The sequence below is a fragment of the Dendronephthya gigantea genome, unplaced genomic scaffold (genome assembly GCF_004324835.1).
Source record: "Dendronephthya gigantea isolate DGI-Jeju-01 unplaced genomic scaffold, DenGig_1.0 000047F, whole genome shotgun sequence".
Classification (NCBI taxonomy): domain Eukaryota; kingdom Metazoa; phylum Cnidaria; class Anthozoa; order Malacalcyonacea; family Nephtheidae; genus Dendronephthya; species Dendronephthya gigantea.
The window spans coordinates 169,894-192,032 of NW_021163057.1; the positions used below are offsets into that span (position 1 = coordinate 169,894).

General features: G+C 37.1%; 3 protein-coding genes across 3 annotated transcripts; all 3 read right to left on the bottom strand.

The window, feature by feature from the left end:
* Positions 1-260: 260 nt before the first annotated feature.
* Positions 261-1,269, bottom strand: LOC114527793 (adrenocorticotropic hormone receptor-like). Its single transcript, XM_028549485.1, has one exon. It carries the CDS (start codon positions 1,173-1,175, stop codon positions 261-263), a length of 915 nt encoding a protein of 304 aa, XP_028405286.1. The 5' UTR covers positions 1,176-1,269.
* A 2,094-nt stretch (positions 1,270-3,363) lies between these two features.
* Positions 3,364-5,262, bottom strand: LOC114527843 (protein HEXIM-like). Its single transcript, XM_028549546.1, has one exon. It carries the CDS (start codon positions 5,034-5,036, stop codon positions 4,173-4,175), a length of 864 nt encoding a protein of 287 aa, XP_028405347.1. The 5' UTR covers positions 5,037-5,262; the 3' UTR covers positions 3,364-4,172.
* Positions 5,263-5,935: 673 nt separating this feature from the next.
* LOC114527866 (NADPH oxidase 5-like) lies at positions 5,936-20,479 on the bottom strand. Its single transcript, XM_028549573.1, has 15 exons — positions 20,167-20,479; positions 13,410-13,504; positions 13,202-13,325; positions 12,681-12,772; positions 12,013-12,127; positions 11,587-11,737; positions 10,841-11,051; positions 10,136-10,536; positions 9,620-9,786; positions 9,187-9,378; positions 8,638-8,912; positions 8,087-8,330; positions 7,390-7,599; positions 6,967-7,239; positions 5,936-6,365 (listed from the first exon to the last, which is right to left on the bottom strand). The coding sequence occupies exons 1-15, from the start codon at positions 20,395-20,397 to the stop codon at positions 6,234-6,236; spliced, it is 2,913 nt and encodes a 970-aa protein (XP_028405374.1). The 5' UTR covers positions 20,398-20,479; the 3' UTR covers positions 5,936-6,233.
* Between the last annotated feature and the right edge of the window lie 1,660 nt (positions 20,480-22,139).

The following is a 22,139-nucleotide window of genomic DNA, read 5'->3' on the forward strand; positions in this document are numbered from 1 at the left end:
ATATATTATATTACTATTATTACGCCCTACGTAAAGAACTTGTAACTTAAGTATTTTATAAATTGGCACACATGCAAGACTGAGTTTACACACCCTGACAATCCGGGCGAAGAATTTATTCGAACACATGCATGCATGCATGACGTGACATATGCAGGACGTACTAAAAGACACGTTTATCAGTTCTTCTGTCTTTCACAGCTAAAATCTAACTATATAACAAGTGAGTTGAAAGAAGGCGCACTCTTGTTTGTCTATGCTTACGTTTTCCCACAATACAAAACAAAGAATGTTTTCCTATACTTTGGCAGCCTCCAAAGATACAAAAGTGGATTTACTGCCGTGTTTATCAAAAACAAAATATCCGTAGTATATAACAAGAATGCAGGGTACTTCGAGTGCATGTTAATTACGTCAAGAATGGACGGAATTATCCCAAATACAAGGACAATGTTTACGATTAAAACAGTCGTAAGAAAACGGTTTTCATTTCTTAAACGTAGTTTCATCATTTGTTTAACACATTTTGATTGCGAAATGTCAGCTCCGAGAGATAAACGTTGTTTACGAATAGATGTAAACGCCAAGAGATAAACGAGAACTGTCGTAAGGTAGAATGCAATTGGATAGCTAGGTAATATGCCTGCTACGTGAGTAAAATGCCTGTATATTCCAGTATAGATACAGTTGACTAACCAGACTGCAGTAATCGATATATAGCACACACGAGATGTGACGTTTACTTGATGCCATAAAGGATGAGCTACAGACACATATCTCTCCAACGCCATAATGGCCACTGATGGATACAGTAAAAAGAAAATATAACTCGCAAATGTGGAATGAATCATTCCCCAGGCGCCTGGCAAACAGAAGGTGCTCTCGTGTTCAGTCTGTGACAACAGTAGCTCCTCCAAATTGAAAATGGAATTCAGCAAATCGACTATGCCTAAGTTCGCGACGAAATATGTAGTCGGATTAGAAAAACATTTGAGAGGATTTTTATAGATAGCAAACAAAAGCAGGATATTCGATATTGCCCCAAAGACGATGATGAGCATGTAAACTGCCAGACTCCATGATACTATGTCTCCTAAATACATCATCTCGCAAAATTTAAAATCGTCGGTGAAGTTAAAAGTATCATTACCAGTGTACCAGTATTCATAATCCATCTTCAGCCAAATTCTTCTAAATACAAACACTTTAATCTTTATGTTTCGTGATTTTGGGCGCTGTTCTTAACTTCTTATACGGAAGCAAACATAAAGGTAACCCGCAAATAAAGAACAGCTTGGCCTTGGAAAAAACTTGGCCTTTGGAAGGTAAAAAATTAAACATATGCCACCTGTCTCATGCGAATACTATTTAGCATAAAGATTAAATACACTTTTAATAAAGCTAGAGTGCTTTAATGTATTCGAGAAAAGCTTCTTCGGATTAACAAAGCAGTCAGCTGATGTTCATCGTAGCAAATAACAAACCACCGTATCCCTCTTTGACGTTATGTGACGATTAAAAACTGACGATGAACCACATAACTCCTCCCGCCTCAGATCATTCTTCAGATCTAATACACTCAATAATTATAAACGTTGGTATCAGAGTCCCGTTTTTCCAATACGGCATTAGGCGAATTTGTTTGCGCGAAGCGAAACAAATTGGGAATGTTGCTATAACCATTCTCCATGACATTAGAATGGGCTTTGGTCGTTTTGAATTTTTTTTTGCATCTGAGAACGACAATTATTTTGCAACTTTGTCATCCGACCAATTCTCATTCTGTCGCGTGATGTAACATGCTCACTCACTGTGACACTCTCTCAAACACCCTCCCCTTGTTATTTCTCAGTCGATTTGGAATGGAAAATTGCAAGAGGATCTAATTGTTTTAAAGACTGGGCTGGTGTTCACCATAGAAAAAATTGTTTGCATGACATGGAAATGATGGAATGACCTAGCTAGAGCAGATATTGTGACAAGGAAGCAATTCGATCAATTAACACTGTCTATATATGATTGTATATACCTCTCTAGTGTTAATTTTAAAACTTCTGATTTTGTCTATTAATACAATGGATCGATAATATGTATTAGACTGCTATGCAACCTAATTCTATTCTTTTGTCATAAAGAAATTATAATTACCTAGCTAACCATTTTAAAAAAATTGAATTGTGTTTTAATAGTGACTTGACCAATATAGGAATGGTTGATAAAGAATTTATACAACATGTTTTATATTTCCCTGAACGTATATAAACTCTAGCTGATTTTATACTGATTGCAGTCCAAGTTTATGACAAAAAATAACTAAGATGATATTTAATTAAGGGATTTTTTCTGGTTATACAATTATGAAATTGATTTTAATGTTGTTATTTCAGTTATTAGACCTTAATAAAGCCTGAAGGCTCAAACGAGCTCAGATAATTTTAGAATTTTGTGAATTTTAGAATCAACCGGACAGGGCAGGAGCATGTCTAGGTGGAAGGGTTTGGAGTAGGCTAAATTATCAACCCTTTTGTGATGAAAAGCATGGAAATGGAAATAAAAGATAAAAAAGTGTAGCATCAAAAAATATGTGTGATTTGTGTATATAAAATACGTGTGTACAGTGATTCTGTGAGCACGGCCGGAGAGAAAGATTAGGTTGCATTGATACATATTGCCATGGTTGAAACTTAAAAGCACATTCACGTCCATTCCTATCACAGGGTTGTAGCTAGTGCATTTCATAAAATGTTTTTAAACATATATCTTACTAAATGTCAGCTTTATGTTATTTTATATGGTTTATACTGTACAGTGCACACATACGGAAATACGACTGCGGCCTCGCTGCAACTACAAGCTGTGCATGTGCAAAACACAAAACAAACGAACTCTATGTACTAACCAATACCGTTTTAATTGAATTATGCAACTTACCTAATCCTAATGCTCCTGACTTACTGACATCGTTAAATACCGGGGACAGCAGCTATGTATGGGCCACTGGTATGGGCGCAACCCGTCCCTATCCCTCCAGGGCCAGGCCCTCCACTCTCCAAGTGGGACATCTCATCTCAGTGATCTGATGAGCAGTATACGATACGGTAATACTTCATGTAATTAGATTTATAAAGACTATAGCAAACCCAAGCCAGGAATTCTAAAATTTTTATTTTTAAAAATTCTTATCAGAGATGAGTAATATTGTAGTTGGCTGGGCAGCAATACTTTGTAAAAAGGTTATCACTTATCATTTTATTTTGAGGTAATTTTCTTTAACTTCAATCAATTTAAACACTCTTTTACCAGTCTCATATGGCCAAACATTTTCTGGTAGCTTCAATTTCCTTGATAGCTATAAAATTATCTACTAATCTTGTGAACCTCTCAATAATGGTAATAGTGACCAAAAACCCATTCCCAGCCCAAAATGTATTGTTGCAGGGTCATTTTTAGGAAATCCTTTATGAACTTGTGGAAATTGGCAGGGGGGCTGGCCTCCATTTGATTATGTTTCCTATGTTGTTTGTCATTAGACAGAATGTCATTGGACAAAAATGTAAGTTCCATGGAGGCAAAGTATCTCTTAAATTTATTACTCAGAGCTACCACAGACGGTTCAACTCAGTTTTGGTGCTAATTTTAAAATAATACAGAACACTATTCTAAAAAATCTGTAAAGTATAGAAAGTGACATGGAGAATATTCTTAAGAAATTGACCTATGGTATAAGTACTGCATGAATTCCCACAAGAACTAATACAACAACTAATTTGACCTGATTGCATTTCATTGTTGTAATCTTCAGGAAATTCCATAACAGCTGGGGGCAAAACCAGCAAATTTGGGTGGGTCCCATGAAGTCAACCCATGCAATGCCTAATCTCACTCGATCATGGCAAAATTCTGTGCATATATAGTTTTAAAGCAGGTAAATAACAGTAAACTTTATAATAAAGATTTTTTCTTAATAAACAGCTCAAATATCACACAGGAAATTATGTATTAAAAAGATGACGACGCTCTCACAATATCATGTATTTTAATGTTAGAGTGTCTAGTTGTGATTTTGTGTACACCCTAGGGGGTGTACCTCTAAAAACCATGCAAACAGTCTGCTAATCAGCCCAATCCTTGCTAATAGATTTCATAAACTATATTATTATTACTAAAACAAGTCAATTAGAAGAGACTTCTTTCCATGCCGCTAAAGGCCTTAAAAACGTATTCTCTGCATTTAACCTTTGATTCTCTTCGCGCAATTTTTCGATTTCATGTTCTAAAGTCTGACGATTCCAGTCTTGGTCCGTATCAACATTTCTATTGTTTTCATCGTTCCCCGGTGTTATATAGCCATTTACCTTAACACCAGATTTAATAGTCGTCAGCTCCTTCTCTAAGTTCTCGACTTTATTTTCCAGTTCTACATACTCGTTTATGAGTTCTTCCTTGTTCATACGACGCAATGTTTCCGAATGGATGCGATCGTAGGTCTCGGTAAAGTCTTTTTGCAAAAAATTCCGTACACCTTCGATATCTCTTTCCTCGTCCGAAATCGACGCCGAGTCTGCGTCGTCAGAATCATCAGCAGAACTAGAAAACCTCGGCACCCTGTGCACATGCAAATCTGGTTCTTGAGTATCATGTTCAGCCATTAAAAACTGCGAAGTATTAAACGGCGCGAGCGGTCGACCCTTCTCATGCATGTATTTTTCGCGAATACTCACGGCTCTCAAACTGTCCCTCTCCTCAACCGCTTTTTTTTCTTCCCACGTTAGCTTCGAGTAAGGCTTGTATTTCTTCTTGCTTCGCCTCGACCCACGGCGATGTTTCTTCTTTATAGCCATTGGCTTGTATTGTCCATTGTTGCTTGTGTTTACGCTCGAACCTGCCTCGTTGCTCGATGGCGAATCATGGACCTCTTTTAAAGTATCTTTCATTTCACAAACTTCGTTCATGTTACAGTGTTTGTCAGGTTCTTTAGTTTTGCTGCTATCTGACTCGTCCATCGCTACATCACTGCTTATATTTGACGTGGTCATGGTACTATACCAATACTACGTCTACGTTACATGTCCTTCGATATGACCTAAGATGTCGAAGTGAAATGACGGCGAAATTTTGCTAAACAAAACTTTCCCCGTGAATGAAATGTTTGTGAGAAATATGCTTTTGCTTATAGAAATGCTTTGCCGAAATAAGATGCTCAATAGCAACAGAATATCGTTTTATTACAGTGTTATAAACAATCACCCTTCAAGTCTGACACTCGGTTTATGAAAATATTGAGACTCGAGAATAAAATATATGCTAAATAAATCACATGACCAGTTACTGCGTGGTGATTGGGTAGTTCCTTTGCAACAATCGAAAGGAATGTGCTTTGAAAACAATTTTGGGATGACGGAAGCAGGACCGATTCAAACCGGTTTTCCTCGGCGGAACCGCGGAATTTTCTACTCAAAGCGGATTTTTTACGGTCTTACAGAAGTGCGCATGAAATTATTTGACACTCAAACCAATCATAAATAATAGTTCACAAACAGTACATAGTTTTCTAAAGGCTGCCGTAATTCGTGTCCTTTTGCTCGCCCTATATTGTGCAAATTTCTTCCGCTTTCAAATGGAAATAAAAATCCGTTATCCGTGAAGTCGATCCTTAAGAATCAACTGTATTTATTTCCTTGTTAAAATGCGATAACTTCTTTCATATGCCGTAACGCATTTTTATTTAATGACTACCAGATTACATAAGTTCCAATATAACCAAGGGGCAGCGTGGCAGCGTCTTCAAACAACTTAGCATCAAATGTGGTATAACAATTGCCAAAATAGACAAAACACTTCTCGACGTTTCGACCTGAAGGTGATTACCAGATTACAGCCCTATATTTTCTAACTTGCCTTTACCTCGTTCATTTCACATACTCAAAACTGCGCAAAACTTTATTAAAAAACGCTATTCCTTACAGCATTCTATCTCTACGGGAATAGAAGGATTTACAAAAAATATCAAATTTGTATCAAATGTACATCATTCCCGACAAGATTGTATTCAATTGCTTAGGTTAGAAAAGAAAAGCTAGTAAACAGGGAATTAAGACCTTATCTTCCCTAAATATTCAGGGGGATTATTCCACAGTTTCCAGTCAAAAACAGAGTTCCAGTGAAAAGTATAATCATTGGGCAAAAATACTGAAGATTATATCATATTATATTACGCGTGGCCTTCTGATCACCTAGAATTTCTCTGAACGAAATTCAAACTTGTATTTCTCGCACTGTCGTCTCAGAATCGTGCCAAGGGCTGGATTTCCGCAGTAGAATACTGACACTTGACCATGATTTTGTTCACTTAGCCCTTTGAATACCTAAAAGAAAATGTATTCAAAACAAATTTGGGAATTATGAGATACATAACGTCACAGAAATTTTGATAGAGATAGAGATAGATAGAGATAGAAAAACTTTATTCACCCACGCTTACCCTGTCAACCGAAGCTGATTTCCACAGGAGGCGTGTATAGAGGGACTTACTGTCTATAGTTAAGACTCTGAGTATAGGAGATTACGCATTAAACACGGAGAAAGTCCCACGAACAGTTATATGCATAAAATGTGTCTAGACTTTAGAATCTGATTGCTCTTTACCTGACGATACATACTATAGCCGGTCAGAGTGCTAACGTCCAAATCATGCAACCATGAACTTGTAAAATACATTTCATATGAATAATAAATTTGCGTGAATTTTATGATTCAAGCAAAAGCTCCATCTCTAAAACTCTCCATGATACCGAGATAATCATAATAGTATACTATATTGTATATAAAAGTCTAGATTTTTCCAAAGGAGAATCCGGATTTTGCAGAGGAATGGTTCGCTAGCGAAATATTATAAACCATGCATTTCTCTGCAAGTGGAAATCCAGCCTATATAATAAGCTCTTGCATATAGATTGGAGAGTTTACCTGGTCCCAGTCAGGTCGTCCAGGGTTTGTTCTGGTTTTCAAGCCAGTTATCAGATCCTTTTCTTTCTTTTCATGTATCAGTTCCAAAGCCAGCTGCAGACCGACTGCCTTTATGTCTTCCTTCTTCAGAGCAGCAGTCATGTAAATATGCATATCCAAAAAATGTTCGCTGAACACCCCACGTTGCTCCGACTGTTCCATTTCCAGCTGAGCGAGAAGGCTGATGAACCACTCGAACGACGCTTGGTCGCGATTGATCCAGAAGAAGTCGACCTATTATATCACGTATATTGGATTTCATCAGAATGATGGGATAACTTAAATTTCATAGATAAAATATTAGATAATAACTACTTGGAACGAGAATAGCAAACGTTATTATAGTTGTTTGAAGCTCATACAAATTCATGAACATTATTATACCTTTTGTAATTTTCGCAAAGAAAATGGTACATTTCCCACCCACGAATATTCGCAATTCGGGCACATGTGTGAGGCGCTTTTGTATCTCAACATTATTGTTTGCAAGATAGAAGCAAACGGTGTAACGCCAATTCCGCTGGAAACCAACACTGCGTGTTCAGCCTCGAAGAAGTGCTCAGCGGGTGCTCCATACGGACCATCCAGATATATCTAAATGTGAAAGAGATTTCGGGTACAAAGATATCCGGTAATTTTCTTCGAAATCTATAGCCTTTTATAGAAAAACAGGATCATTGGTCTTGTAAAATTCGCATAAACAAGAACTATTTCGCTGCCTTTGCACTGTTATTCTCCTTTATGAGTCTTATCTGTCCTTTATGAGCCTTGTCAGCCTTATCTATCTATCCATCTATCTATCTATAAATAGGTAAAATCTTTTGACTATTATAAACACTAACAGAATTGATTTTTTGAAGAGCTCAATGAAAGCCCGTGCAGAATTCTCACACAATATCAGCATGCACTAGATATAAGTTGAATGGATACACAATAATGAGAGGAGAGGCAACCAACCAACGAACTGCATGGTAGGCTTGCACTCATCACTCTATTTGATTATTATAAAGGATATCAGGCATACTACATATGAATTTAGTAACTTGGAAACATAGCGAACAATTGATTATTATAATATTACTTCTAATTTCCCAATTCCACTGTCAGTTGACTCCGAAAGCGAATGGGAACTGGGGATCTTCCCTACACTCTTCAAAGCAATTGATTTGGAATTTTCATCTGTTTCCTCGGGGATAGCATAAAACGTCTGCTGCGTTCGGTTCATGTTGTTGTTGCCTGAAGTACTCGCTTCATCTTTCTTCTTTTCTTCCCCTTCTTTGAAAGAACTATAAAGTCTACGCCGACGTAAATACTTTTCACTGTTCCTAAAAGAAAATTGAAATTCATGTATACCGAATAATAAAAACAGTGACATAATAATATTAAAAATTTGTTGTCATTTTCGTACCTTGGCTGTAGTTCGTGAGCTGATAATTAATGGGAATGTTTGTGGATGTACCACGTAAAAATTTCAAACTTGCAAAACGTTGTGTTGCAAATCGAGCAGGGGACTTGTCCTTGGCATTTATTGGGCCTTGAAAGCGGGCGCGGACGGTTGATAACGTTACTACCCCAGGTTCCATTATGCTGTCATCATAAATTATTACTCCTATTTAAGACATATTTTCGTACCTTTCTTCTTTTATGATGTAAGATATGGTCTTCCTTCTTGAAATTTTGGTAACAGAAGCTTTATTCTTCGACTCCTCGTTATAATAGTCATATAACTTGTTGGTCCAAGTGCCCACCCCCCGGATATGCAGCCATATTGTTTCAGTCTGGTCCGGAGAGCTGCTGATCGTAAAAGGATGCCATTCGTATTTTGCTATGTGTGGAATGTTTACTAGAACGTAGTCCCCTGATTTGTACTTGAAATTTTGCGATCGTGGAATGATTAAATGAGTGACCTGTAAATAACGAATTAGACAATTCGTAATTCGTCTTAGTAAATACTTATGTTGTCTGGAATGTTGTCACAATACATTATGAAACATAACTTTTGGCTGCTGCAGACAAAGGGCCAGTAGGAGGGAGGGAGTATTTTTATATCCGTACGCTACATAACATATTTCTTTTCAAATAGATTTTTACTATTATCGTTTAATTGAATCTATATAGATATAGCCCCACCCATGCTTATCGGTGCTAGCTACGTCACTAGAAAGGGCCCACCCTCCCTACCTTTGACGGGAAAATTACTCCCTCCTTTATGAACGTTTTTCCAAAGCGAGCTTTGTTGACAATACGCAGACTGAAGATTCTCTCGATTAAGTAAATCACTGCAGGAGCAATGAACCATTTCCAGAAGTTAGGTGCGTGAAGAATGAGCAGTATCCACCAAACCACGAATAAATGATGGGTATAGAAGAACAGCTTTAAAGACAAAGGAAATTGTTTACTGTATAGTCAAGCAAATGGAGTATTTGTGCTTGAGCAAAGTTCAAATATTCCTATGTAATTGATATTCAAGTAGTGTAGCTCAATGTAACAAAAGTTTGTCACCTTGGACATATTCGTTACAAACGATTTCATTTAGGCATTTAACGCCAAATTTCATGTCTTACGGCACCAAAATATAATCCAAAATGGTTGCGTTTCCAGTGAAACCACTTACCTCAAAGTGCCCTTTGCGACGGACTACAGGCAACGACATGACTGCCATTACACCAAAAACGACGAACAATAAAACACCGGTGATCCCAGCTGTTCCATTCACCCATCCTTCACCAGACTTTGTTGTAAATAAATACTCCCAGACTTCGATATTTGAATCAGTGGTAACTAAAAGGGAATGAACCTAAACTGCTTTTTTCTGCATAAAGCCAGATGAAGCCGCGCTTTGTGTAATAGCTCTTGTTGGGAAGCTCTGATTATGAGACTAACCCTTATGGTTTTTGATATGTTTTTTTACAATCAAACGTCACTAATTTTTCTTCATGCAGAGCCCGTAGTCGTAGAGTAAGTATATTTGAATATGCGGACTGTGTGATCCTCGTTAATAAATCCTTAAATCCCTGCGGGGCCAGAATGAAAACAAAAAACAAGAGCATGCCAGACAGTCATGCAGATAGTGGCAGACAGATATCCCACGTAACTGTACAATCAAAAATCCTAATTACTTGATACTCACTGTATCTACCAAGATGTCCAATGAAATGCAAAACGCCTTGTACAAATATCACCACCGCCACAGCCTTATGAAACTCAATGTGATGATCAATCGGAAAATATTTTCCAACTCTAGTTGACCTCAACCACGTTAGCGAGTGTTTCAGCATTAGAACCAATACGAACATGCCGTTGAAATTTAAGCACATTCCGTGGACCCTAGCGACTATCACCCAACCACCTTCGTCTTTCCTCTGAATGGCCACCCAGATAAACAACGCAGCGTTCACGAGGAAGTACAGGATTACGAAGAGTACGGTGAGTCCATTTTTCTTAACAGTGGCCCATCGCATCTTCGAACGAGTGCGATCCCTCAACCGTCTCCTTGCTTTCTCTTCAGGAGGATTTAGCCAGTTTCCAGCTCTATTAGTGAAGAATAGTAAATCTTAAAGAACAAGGTTTCTGACACAAGTCTTCTGCCTGTACGAGACCTGGACAGCGTCTCTACCGGTGGTTGGTGCTATCCAGCCGTCGTAGAATCTTCTCCTAAACTTCACCAAAAATCACGATAATCCTGTTTAGACCAGGAACAAGTGGAATACATTCGAATTGCCAAGTTATAATCCAGAGTTATAATTAAACAATTGTATACTATTTTTGAATTATTTTGGCTACTTATAACTCAGACTGGCCAAACTCATAATACTTCAATTATATATGTACTTACGCTATTGTGAGATTTTCAGCCACACCGGGAAACTTGGATAAACAAGATGAAAATTCCTCGAATGTGATCTGACCGTTTTTATCTGCGTCGGTTTCTTCAAACAGAGCACTGACGAGCTCTTCCATTTGATCTTTAGTGAACTTGATATGGCTCTCTTGGACGCACGATTCTAGGACAATTCGCATTTCTTCTTTGTTAAGACTACCACTCCCTACATCAACACAAAACTAAATGTAACATCATCATAATGAATTGCTACTCGTGTTGGTAATTTATTGTACTTTTTGACTCTGTTTGGGAATGAGATTTCGGAAATCAGCATAAATCTCTGGATTTTAAAAGGTAATTTACCCCATCAAAGTTACTGCTTTTACGATTTTGAGTAGACGTTTTGCTATTCGAGAACGTAGCTATTACGCCATGTTGCAAAATTGATGCAAAAGGGGGAAAAGGGAATTAATATTATTTAGAAGCGTTCGTGATTCGTGATTTTTTTCCATAATTCATTTATGCTGTTCCAAATCGTTGGCTACTTTGCATGCGCCTGTATGTGCATGGGGATGAGGACGGTAGTAATCCTTTTGGGTACGATTTTCTTCTTAAAAAAAGATGAAAACGATTATGAATGCTCAGTGTATATAAAGTGCCTTAACTTAAATATCCGGTAACCTAAAGAAAGAATACCGCAGCAAAAACTTTGCTGCGTATAGTTGTAAACTTATATTGGTAAACATAAATGAACTCACCGTCTATGTCGTAAACGTTAAAGAGGAACTTGAGTTTTTCGGATTGAGTACCTTTCGTTAATATTTGCAAACCATTGACCAATTCTTTCATATCAATTGAACCATCACCATCCGTGTCAAACATGGAAAAAAATCTTTCGGAAAAGAACGACTAAACAAGATTTAAAAATATCAAATAGACACTGAAAAAAAAATGCAAACTTAAATCTAGGAACTGTAATTAATCGAAGAAGCTGCCACATTTCTTTCGGTAAATTGGAGCTTATCCGCAAAATATCTTTATCGCCTATCAATGACCATATCTAGGAAGATGTACTTTTTGCCATATCGGGATATGCTTTCGGTTTTAGGAAAGTTCACATCAGCTTTCATGCTGTCCAATTTAATATTTTTGATAGCCCATAACTGCATAAGCACCAAGCATACCTTTTTTAGACGAAGGGCATTTTTGAATTGGTCGAAAGTTATTTTCCTGTCAGAAGACTCGTCTATGTTGAAGTGATCTTCTATCCATCTATACCACTTACTATCCACAGATGCACTGCAAAATAATACAGGCCAGTTGTATTTATTGTCTTGACAACTTACTATGTCAATTGTTAAAAATCACGTATGAGTAATGAGAATATAGTTGTTCCAGCTCCAGTTTTGAATGGTAGCTACGGTAGCTACCTATCGTAAGCTTTGTCAAGTTCTCTACTAAACCTGTTTCAATTAAATCTTAACAGCTAGCGTCTAGCTCAGAATGAATTAATGCGAGTGAACACATTTGGCTGGCAAAATCAATTTTTGTGATAATTTTAGAATTAGGGTGAGTAATGTATGTTGCCAAACGACGACATCAGTGACGTCATGCAACATCAGCGGTAATGTACAGCGCTTTGCAAGTGCATTATATATGGCCTGGTGAAGATATTGTCCTATTGTAGCTGACACTCCGGCGTTTATCAAATTGTTTTAGTCAGATATCTACTATATTGTGATCATTGTTCTTGTGATCAGTTCCTAGTCGTTTGAACTCACAAGAAACAATTTTTCGCGTAACTTACAATTGTCATACGCAATTATTGGTACTAATTTTGTTAAAAACCAACCATTCTAGACGGTCCAAACTACTAATAAACTCTTTCATCTGAATTTCTCCATTTCCATCCAAATCAAAGACCGTGAAAAGATGACCAACAAACTAGAAATTGTAACACAGAAAAAAAGTATATACAATGCAATTTTTTTCAGCATGCAGCTAATCTAATCACGTACATTTACAAGAAAAGCAATCGCACGAAAAAATTCGTCTGGTATGGGGAACTGATTGTTCGCAAGGTTCAAAATATGGCTAAAGATATTCCAAGGTGCAATATATTGATCTTAATATACAAGTGCTTTTGACGAAACGTTATTACAGAGCTGTTCGAGAATTAAATTCGGCAAAAAAACTGTTCATCACCTCACTAGTAGCTCAGTCCTGTAAATTTATATTAAATCGAGTGGGCTCAGCCATGCACTGCATGTACTCTATAGCTGTTAAATGCAATCACGTTTTTACGTTGAGCCAATCTCTTTCATGTATATTAATAGGTCATCTCACGTTACATCGCACGTTTTTATAACTTACCTCTTCATCTTTCAAATATTGTGCAAACGTTTCCCGACTGATATGAGATGCCTCGTCACTGACCTCTTTGAAATAATTGTTAAACCATTCGAGAAGCTGCCTGCCATTTCTTTGGTTTTTATCCCTGACAGGAAATGTGTCGAAGGTGATTTCAAAATACAACAGAAAAGTTGAATGCGGAAAATGTATCAGTTAATTGTATACTCACTGAATGAGAAGTCCAAAACCACCAACAAGTTCCTGAACGCTCAAAACACCCTTGTCATTTGAATCAAATATGTTGAAAAGGTTGTCTGCAAAACCCTAAGAAAAAATACAACTATAATCATTTTCTATTTAAGAAAATAGGACGTTCCAACATAACCGAAATAAAATCGTTTTAGCATTGAATTGATTAAGGACCTATATAACGAGCTGCGGCGGACACGTCATAAATTTGTTCAGTGAACTTGAATATATATATATATATATATATATATATATATATATATATATAATTATATATATATATATATTTATAGTTAGTTATTTATATTAATATAATTAATATCGTGGTTTGACTCTTGTACCACTCTGTAGATATGATCACTAATGACGAGTGATGTTACAAAAACGATTCTTCCTGGGGCCGGTTGTATGAAAGCCGGATAGCGCTATCCAACGGATAGTGGTTTTTCAATCGCTTCAAAATCGCCCGTTATTTGCTAAAACTTTGATTAAATCTTAGTATTCTTAAATCGAGGATCCTCTTTAATAATTGTTGCTTCCAAGCTAAAATTTTATCGCTTTTCGAGCATTTTTAGAACGGTTGAAAAAATCACTATCCGGTGGATAGCGCTATCCGGCTTTCATACAACCGCCCCCTGGAGGCTATGTAAAGCGTCCTATTTACCTATATTTATTTATTGATTTTATGTGCTATTTTCTTCTTTTGCATGATAGATGTAAAATCGCAGCAAAAATGGCAAGTATAAACGAGCCTTAATGTAAGCAAAGAATAAAGATCACGTATGTACATTGTATACAATAAACATCACGTCAAGCTTACTATAGTTGTCTTTTTTTTTAACGATGAAAGAGGCCAGATTTTTAACGCGAAGATATAAGGTGGGCACTGCATGGAAAACATTTTTGAAAACATTTTTGGAGATGAAATTTAGTGATAGGAAGCAATAGGTAATTGTAGATATACAATTTTGAGCTATAGTTTTAGCTACTAATTTTCAAAAAGTGGTAGCAACTCCATGTATTATGGGCGGGCATGCATTATCAGTCACTATATCATACGACTGACACGAGTACGGAATTCGTCGATATTCGCGCATATTTCTTCGGTGCGTACAGCTTACATTATCTGGCAGAATCCTACTTTTTTTGCTCGGCTTTTGATTACAAAAATTGAAATTATGCGGTCACTTTTTCTTTCGTTTAACTAAATCAATCAATGTAACAATGATGATTGCCAAATGCGAAGCATAACACTAACAACAGACACATGCATAACTCAAATTAAATATATAATAAAAACCTAATCTAGACTTAATGAAGAAAGTTTCTCTGATCGTGAAGCTTGGGTTTAGAACAATAATTTTCCGAATGACGTTGCTAAGTTGCTAACAACCAGAAGCAATGGTCTACTCTTCAAAAAACCTTTCTCTGATTACTGGTCGTCAGCCATATAATTTACAAGTTTAAATTGACGATATTGACAAATAAAACCATATACATGCAAGAAAACTTAATTTTGTTGTAAATATTGTTTATAGTTTTCTTTTTTGATTATTTTTAATTATACTTAATGTTAATATGTCGGCCCTTGAAAGGCAGCATTAGCTGAGGAATCCTTTGAAAATAATTTGGTAAACTCGTACTGAAAACTTCGATATCAACACGCGAAAAACACAAATCTCGTCCGAATCATTTCTAAAGCCCCCCAACTAATCTAATTCTCAGATCTGGGGCAAGAATATATCAATTTTGAGTTTCTCTATAGTAGGAATATCGTTGCCCAGTTTGACGTTGCCCCGTCACCGTTATGCTTTATTGCTATGCACGAGCAATATATATAACCGTCCTAGCTGTGACAAGGTTTGTGCAGGCTGACCCGTGAATTTCTATACTCTATTTATATTTTAAGCGAATCCTCAATTTGTTACATACATTAACTAAGCTACTATCACTGAGTGTGTCCCTGCATGGTTACATATATTTTGAACCTAAATAGCCCGGGTGATTGATTTCGTTGCGCTTTACTCAAGCCAAATGAATGAAACGGGAAAGCTCAAATTCTTGCGTACCTCGATTTGCTTGACAGCAGTAATAAAAAATTCACTCCTGATACTTGAATGGACTCCAATAAATCCGAAACTTTCCTGAAACCATAGGGTTTTACCTTTCACTACGTTTGGTTTAATCATATTGACCGTGAAGTCACTGAGATACATTAAGATGTGGACTGGAGCACGCTCATGCATTGTGTAGAAGCCTTAGTTAACTTATCGTTGCTAACTATGACCTTCATTTTACATTTTTTATTCAAATTTGATGAGCAGGTTAACCTGAAACCGCGATAAAGCAGGGGGGTGGCATGTAGTATCCTTAAAGGTTTTCTTTCAGTGGTACACCCTGTAGATCTACCTTACAAACATTACTTAATTGAAAGCACTGACTGGCACGTATATACGATCTTTCTTTTTGGCCTGTGGGACGATTGCCAAAAATATGCCTCTATCCCCTCCCGTCTTCCCCCATTCAATGTTGGCCTTAATTAATTGGATACAGAATATCTGTACATATTACGAAGGCGCAACAATCAAGAGATTAGGGACATTAGGCGGCTACATTGAAAGAGAGGAAGAAGAAAGTGGTCGAAAGGACAGAGCGGAAATTGCCGCAAAAGTTATAGTGAACTGAGAGAACTGTGAGAAAGTTAGTGAACTGAGACTCGTTTCTGGAGCTTTCACGTGCAATAACTCGCCATCAAATCATAAGGAAAGGGCACTTTGGTATCTGTTCCTGCATGCGTTCTTGCTGACGAGTATAGTGCCTCTCTATCAAGAGACTTGGAAGGTATTAGTTCCGATCATGACGTTAATTCCGCCACTGTCACCTCAAAGATTATCGCATCATTTCGTGATTATGGGGGGAAACGTAAAAATACAGCGAAGCTATATACAGCGTGCATATACATGCAGCGATACTATAAACTTAAGACGCCATATTGCAGTATGGTTCATTTTAAAGCAGGGGAATACTAAAGCCTGGTTCTCATATATGTCACACAAACGGTCGGCAATGCCGATGGCGATTGTCATTGATCACTGATGAATAAAGTGCATGCTTTGTTATTTTGAATAAATTTTCTTCTTCACGGCCACAAACAATACGTGCCCGACTATCGGTGACTTTTGAGAACCAGGTTTAATTAATATGTGTGCTGTGCACGGTTTTTATTTTTTACATATATACCAATGTTCATCTGCTCGAATATTATTTATTGCCTTCAGAGAACATGCATGTGTGTTTACTGTTTAATGAGCGTGCCAAGGACAAATAAGGCCCAAACGCGTGCACAAGAAAACGACAGAACAAAGGATTTTCCGACTAACAATAGTTAAACTTATTAATAAATTTGGTCTAGATCTAATAAAAGTAGTATGCGACGGTACGTATATATTCACATTTTTTGGCGCGGTGCATGTGCTTTCTAGTTGTTGACCATGTGCATCACTGATTTTCATGATGAAATACTCCGGGCTGCGGGCTGTGACAAGTCGACATGTTTCTGTTTAATTTCATGTTGATTTTTCCCTATACCTTTAGGTTATTTTCTTTGATTCCCGTAAGCGAATTAAATTTCCGTGTTTGGATGAACATATATGCGTTCATGTTATTTTATAACGAGCATTCTTTCATGATGAACTCAGCACTCGCATGTCACCCTAATTTGAGATCGTTTTGTTTCCTCCGCGCCGGACCGTGTTGTAGCTCAGTTGCATGGTCAAACCATCAACGATTTCTTCTCATCGCGGGGGAAAAACGAAGTCCATCGTGCAGTTTTGCATGTAAATACATGACTGATTACGCGCGGAGAAGTTTTTTCCGCATAGAAGGCGTTTAAGACCAGGTCAAGGACTTACCATTATTTTTCATAGATATATACTTGGGCACAAGCTTAAGGAATTAATTGGGCTTGGAGCGAAGCCGTAACTGCAACTCGTATATATATATATATAAGGTTAACCGCTTCCACTCGGGCCATGGCCCATGGACATATGATCATTATGATTTGTATAGCGCTACACAGTAAATTATTGACATTTTCAAAACAATTCTTAAAATAATGTACGCGGGAGTGATGTATATATATATATATAACTGCCATTCATATGACTAGTGTGATGAGAAATTCTTCCATGCATTTTAGTGATAACTGACGACGTTAAACATGGTTGATTTCCTTCTAACAATTTTGTGAAACTTAAGTTTATCCGAACAAGCATACCTCGATTTGCATGACAGCGCTCATGAACGCTTCTTCACTGATGTTTAAATAGGCCCCAATCACACCAAAACATTTCTGAAACCATAACGTTTTACTGTTTACGGCGTTCGCTTCTGCTGGAATCATATTGACTGCGGTTATACTACGATGTCACAACTGGTTTGCTAAAGATCACGGACAGGAGTATATATAACCTCCTTCACTTTGGCTTGTGCCTTAGCATATCCTGTTAAACATTACATAAGTCATGACATTCACTTTTTTTTCAATCCAAGTTGATGAGTTCGCTTCGGCAAAGAAACTGGCCATTATCATTATGAAAGCACCATTAGCAATGTTTATTTTGAAACCCTAACTTGCTCCATAAATTACGATTATGTAAACATATGAGTTGCTTTCAGATATACCTATCATATGTATACATAACATTTTATATAATTGTAATTTATGTTATTCTTTAGTAAGTTACGTCAGATGACGTCTATAATTTACGTAAGTTAATTAAGGACTTGGATGTCTCAGAGAAAAAAAATATATAGTTGTTGCGTGCGAACCTCCGCCGGAACGTTCTTCAAATCATAGTATATATATAATTACATACTATAAAATGTATTAGATGAATAAAATCGTTGTACGAATGGATATATACTAGACTATATATATAGTAGGAAAAATTCCCAATTGGTTTAAAATCCTGTATTATATATAATTATAGTAATTATATATATATAAGGCCTGATATATAAAGACGATATATATATTTTATCCATGCATGAACATGCACTTTTATTGCATGCAACGACATGCAGTAAATTAAAAGAAAAATACTATTCCGAAAAGAACCAGAATCATGCGTCCTTTTCTATACTGTATATAGAATATGAAACTACATAACTATTTAAAAAAAAGATATAATTATAAAGCGCAGTTAATATGAAATAAGCTTCACAATTTTAAAATGGTTTTAGTTGCGATTTTCCAATGGCTTTAGTCTAAAACAAATGTGCATGAGTTCATGTACGTGCAGATTTCAGTGGAACCGGCGATGTCCTAAAGCATGCATGAGGCAGCCTACCAATGAAGTTGAAGTTTAAAATAGCTTTGCATGATCTTAACTGGCCGGTTTTCACACTTGCATGTCTTTACCAGCAGATGTAGTATGGATGACTGTGCTATTGCAGGGTTGTAGCCTAGCCTATAGCAATAGATGTCAAGTCACGCGCAGACGAAACATAATACATTCACAAAATAGTTAGTTCAAGCATCGACAATAAGGGATAATTCATTATAATCCTAACATTCTAATCCTAAAGTTTATATAAGTCAAATACCAGAATCACTTTGACGTCGAATTCCAGAATCACTCTCACCGTCTCACGCACCATGTTCTTTTACGACTAAGTGATAAATTCAACGTAAACATTCCATTTGCTACAAGTCATTACATATAGGCATATATAGCCATAGGTTTCGCGTAACAAAATTGCTAGTACCTTTTGAAGAAATGGGACACGGTTTTCTTTAGTGTTTCGAAGAATGCTCTTCTTGCCGGTCAGTTTAAAACACACCAATCAGTTTGGTCGGAATATAAACATATGGTTAAATATAGACCGGTCGTATTGGACATGTAGTTGCAACTGACTATACCTAAATAATTCGTGAAACTAATCGTTACGTGGTCAGCTTGTGCGCGCGATGCCAGGGGCCGGTTGTATACTATATAGATAAACAAAGGGAATTCCCTTTAAATGTCCATGGTTGTACGAAAGTTGCCTGCCCAGCGCTATCCACAGTTTTTTCAATCGTTTTAAGGCCCAACAACGGCAATTATGGAGAAAAGGCTTTATGGGTTTATGAGCCCAACAACGGCAATTATAGTGAAAAGGCAATTATTGGAAAAGCAACTCTTCAGTGGATAGCGCTATCCAGCTTTCGTACAACCGGGCCCAGAATTTCACCCCGCGCGAAAATATTTTATTTATGTAATGTGATTTATTTTCGCATAGATATATTGCCAGCCATGAGTTTTGCATACCCCTTCCGCACAGCTTGCAGTTTTCTGAGCATCAATAATAAATTTCGCGCTATCATATTATTTATTTACAATGTCTCTGTACCAGTATTTACTGTACGAACTGTGAAAATATTACTCATAAGCTGGTAATAGTGACAACCTATGCCTCAAGTAATCGTATATAATGTATATACAGTAATCATATATAACAGCGTGTCGGAGTGATATTCCTAAACCTAGTTCGATGAGCACTATTGATTTATGTGTGTGCCAATACCATTCCCACTGGGCCAGTTACGCAGGAGGTAGGCCAAGCCCGAGTAATGAAGTGATAATTGACAAGATTTGATGGATTTAATACAACTAATCTTTTTATACAGGCGTCCCTTTCGAACCCGATTGAGTGTACATTTTTTGAGTGTACATTTTTTGACCTGGCAAGCCTACCTCGATTTGCTTTACGGCATTGATAAAAAATTCTCTCTTGATGCTGGAATAGGCCCCAATCAAACCGAAACTTTTTTGAAACCAAGTTGTTTTACTGTTCACTTTGGTTGGCTTTGCCGCAATCATTTCAACCTCAGTGCCAGAACTGGTGCCCTGAAGATCTGGACTATCCTCCTTGGCCCCAGCCTTCTCGCCTTTCCTCATTGCACAAGATATTTGAACACTTGTCATAAGTCGTTTCGAAGTTTATGAGTATCTCTCAATCAAACGGCTGGTCATTGAAACGTTTTAAGCATAACCATGGCAATGTTTACCCGCGGTGCACTGATTCAACCTAGTTACCACGGAATGTTGATGAATATTTTATGCGGCATCAGAATTATCATTGTCATCAGAATTATCAATTACTTGGGTTATTATTTTCCACATCAACTGTGGTAACCAGAGAATGCACTTTGGTGCAAGCTAAGCCAATTTTAATGAATTTAGCTGACAATTTGAAAGCTTATGTGTCCAAGTAATAATTTTCCTTCTTGTTTAATTAGCTTCTGCACGTCTTCAATGAAGAAAAGAATTTTGTACAGAATAGGAAACTTCCAGAAGAGGCGCGATGTCGGAAATATTTGTGTCCGCAGGACGCATGCTTCCAACCATGATTAGTGGGAAAAAGCACTTGGAGATAAGACAGATCGAATACACGAAATAACTAAAAATAACTATTTCATACGTCATATAATAATCTAGCATGTTTGTCATAGCTTGCCGGGAAAATCAGGCAAAATTATTCGTATTATCTCACACCCAGTCCTTTTTCGAAAATAAAAAGCGCGGTTAGCAGACGGTTGCAAAAAGAGTTCAACCTTCCTTCGGTAGGATTTCAAGGTTTGAAAACCTTCCTAAAAATGACGTTACGTCATTGAGACAAGTGGTAACCAGCATAAAGAAATATTTGGTTTTTTGGTACATGCATGTGATCAATTAGAGTGTTCCAACTTTGAACTTTCTTCACAAACCTCATTCAAAGCAAACTTTTTCCGGATGGTACGGCAAACCGAAACAGAATGCAGTACTGGCACAAACTAAGGGGCTGTTCAGATAAGCCTGGAGTTACCCGAGATTTTAAGAAGCAAGAGATGAATGATTTCAGGTATTAAAATAAGTCTTTTTGAAACAAAACAATTACATGCTATTGTTAGGATGATTACATTTCTACCAGGATCATGTTGTTTGCTCATTTCAATACCTCAAAGTTAGTACGCTTCGTTAAACCTCGGGTAACCGGGATCATGTGGTTTTGTTTTGCTATAGAGTTTTTTGGTGAAAAAGCTCGCTTGTACATGTTTTTGTGTCCAAATTGACAAAGTTACATAATATTTTGGGCAATAACATTAACACCGCAGTCGCGTCGTTACCGAACGGTCTCCCAGCTAATGGACCTCTACGATCCCGCAATATTTTATTAATATAAATTTAGGATGAAATGTTTGTTTTATGAGTAAAGACCGTAGAAAAATACATTTTAAAACTTAGGCACAATTCGCCGCACACTTCTATGTATACTTCAGTCTTCCCCTTTTTGTAATGTTTGCTGTCACAGCCTGCGATAGTCTCACGAGAAAACATGCGAACGCAGCATGGAGGTCTGTTAACAAGAGAAGCACGCGTAGCTCTGGATGTCATGAGAGGAAAACATTTATCAAGTTTTCTAACTTTCTTAGCATGCCGGCTTCTAAGTAGCGCTGAAGAACAAATTTACCTGAAAACCTTGTTTAAAAAGTATTGACATCAGAACGCCATGACTGGTTACACTTCCTAGCAATGTATTTTTCCATAATATTTTTACAAAAGCCTAGATTAGTTATTATTTTCAAGTCGGTTGATAAGGGAAATTGAATTTTGCGCCTTTCGTAAAGATCACTGAAATCACGTGACCTCACGTGACTTTATCATCGTTCAAGCGCAGCTGGGATGAC

Bases quoted from the DNA above. Each gene is read 5' to 3' on its own strand.
- LOC114527866 (XM_028549573.1), bottom strand. From the start codon at position 20,397: ATGACAAGTGTTCAAATATCTTGTGCAATGAGGAAAGGCGAGAAGGCT. The intron at 11,052-11,586 runs GTGAGTTCATTT...GTGTTGATGTAG, and splicing joins TAACGTTTACGACATAGACG to GGAGTGGTAGTCTTAACAAA. The intron at 9,379-9,619 runs GTAAGTGGTTTC...TTGTCTTTAAAG, and splicing joins GTCGCAAAGGGCACTTTGAG to CTGTTCTTCTATACCCATCA.
- LOC114527793 (XM_028549485.1), bottom strand. From the start codon at position 1,175: ATGGATTATGAATACTGGTACACTGGTAATGATACTTTTAACTTCACC.
- LOC114527843 (XM_028549546.1), bottom strand. From the start codon at position 5,036: ATGACCACGTCAAATATAAGCAGTGATGTAGCGATGGACGAGTCAGAT.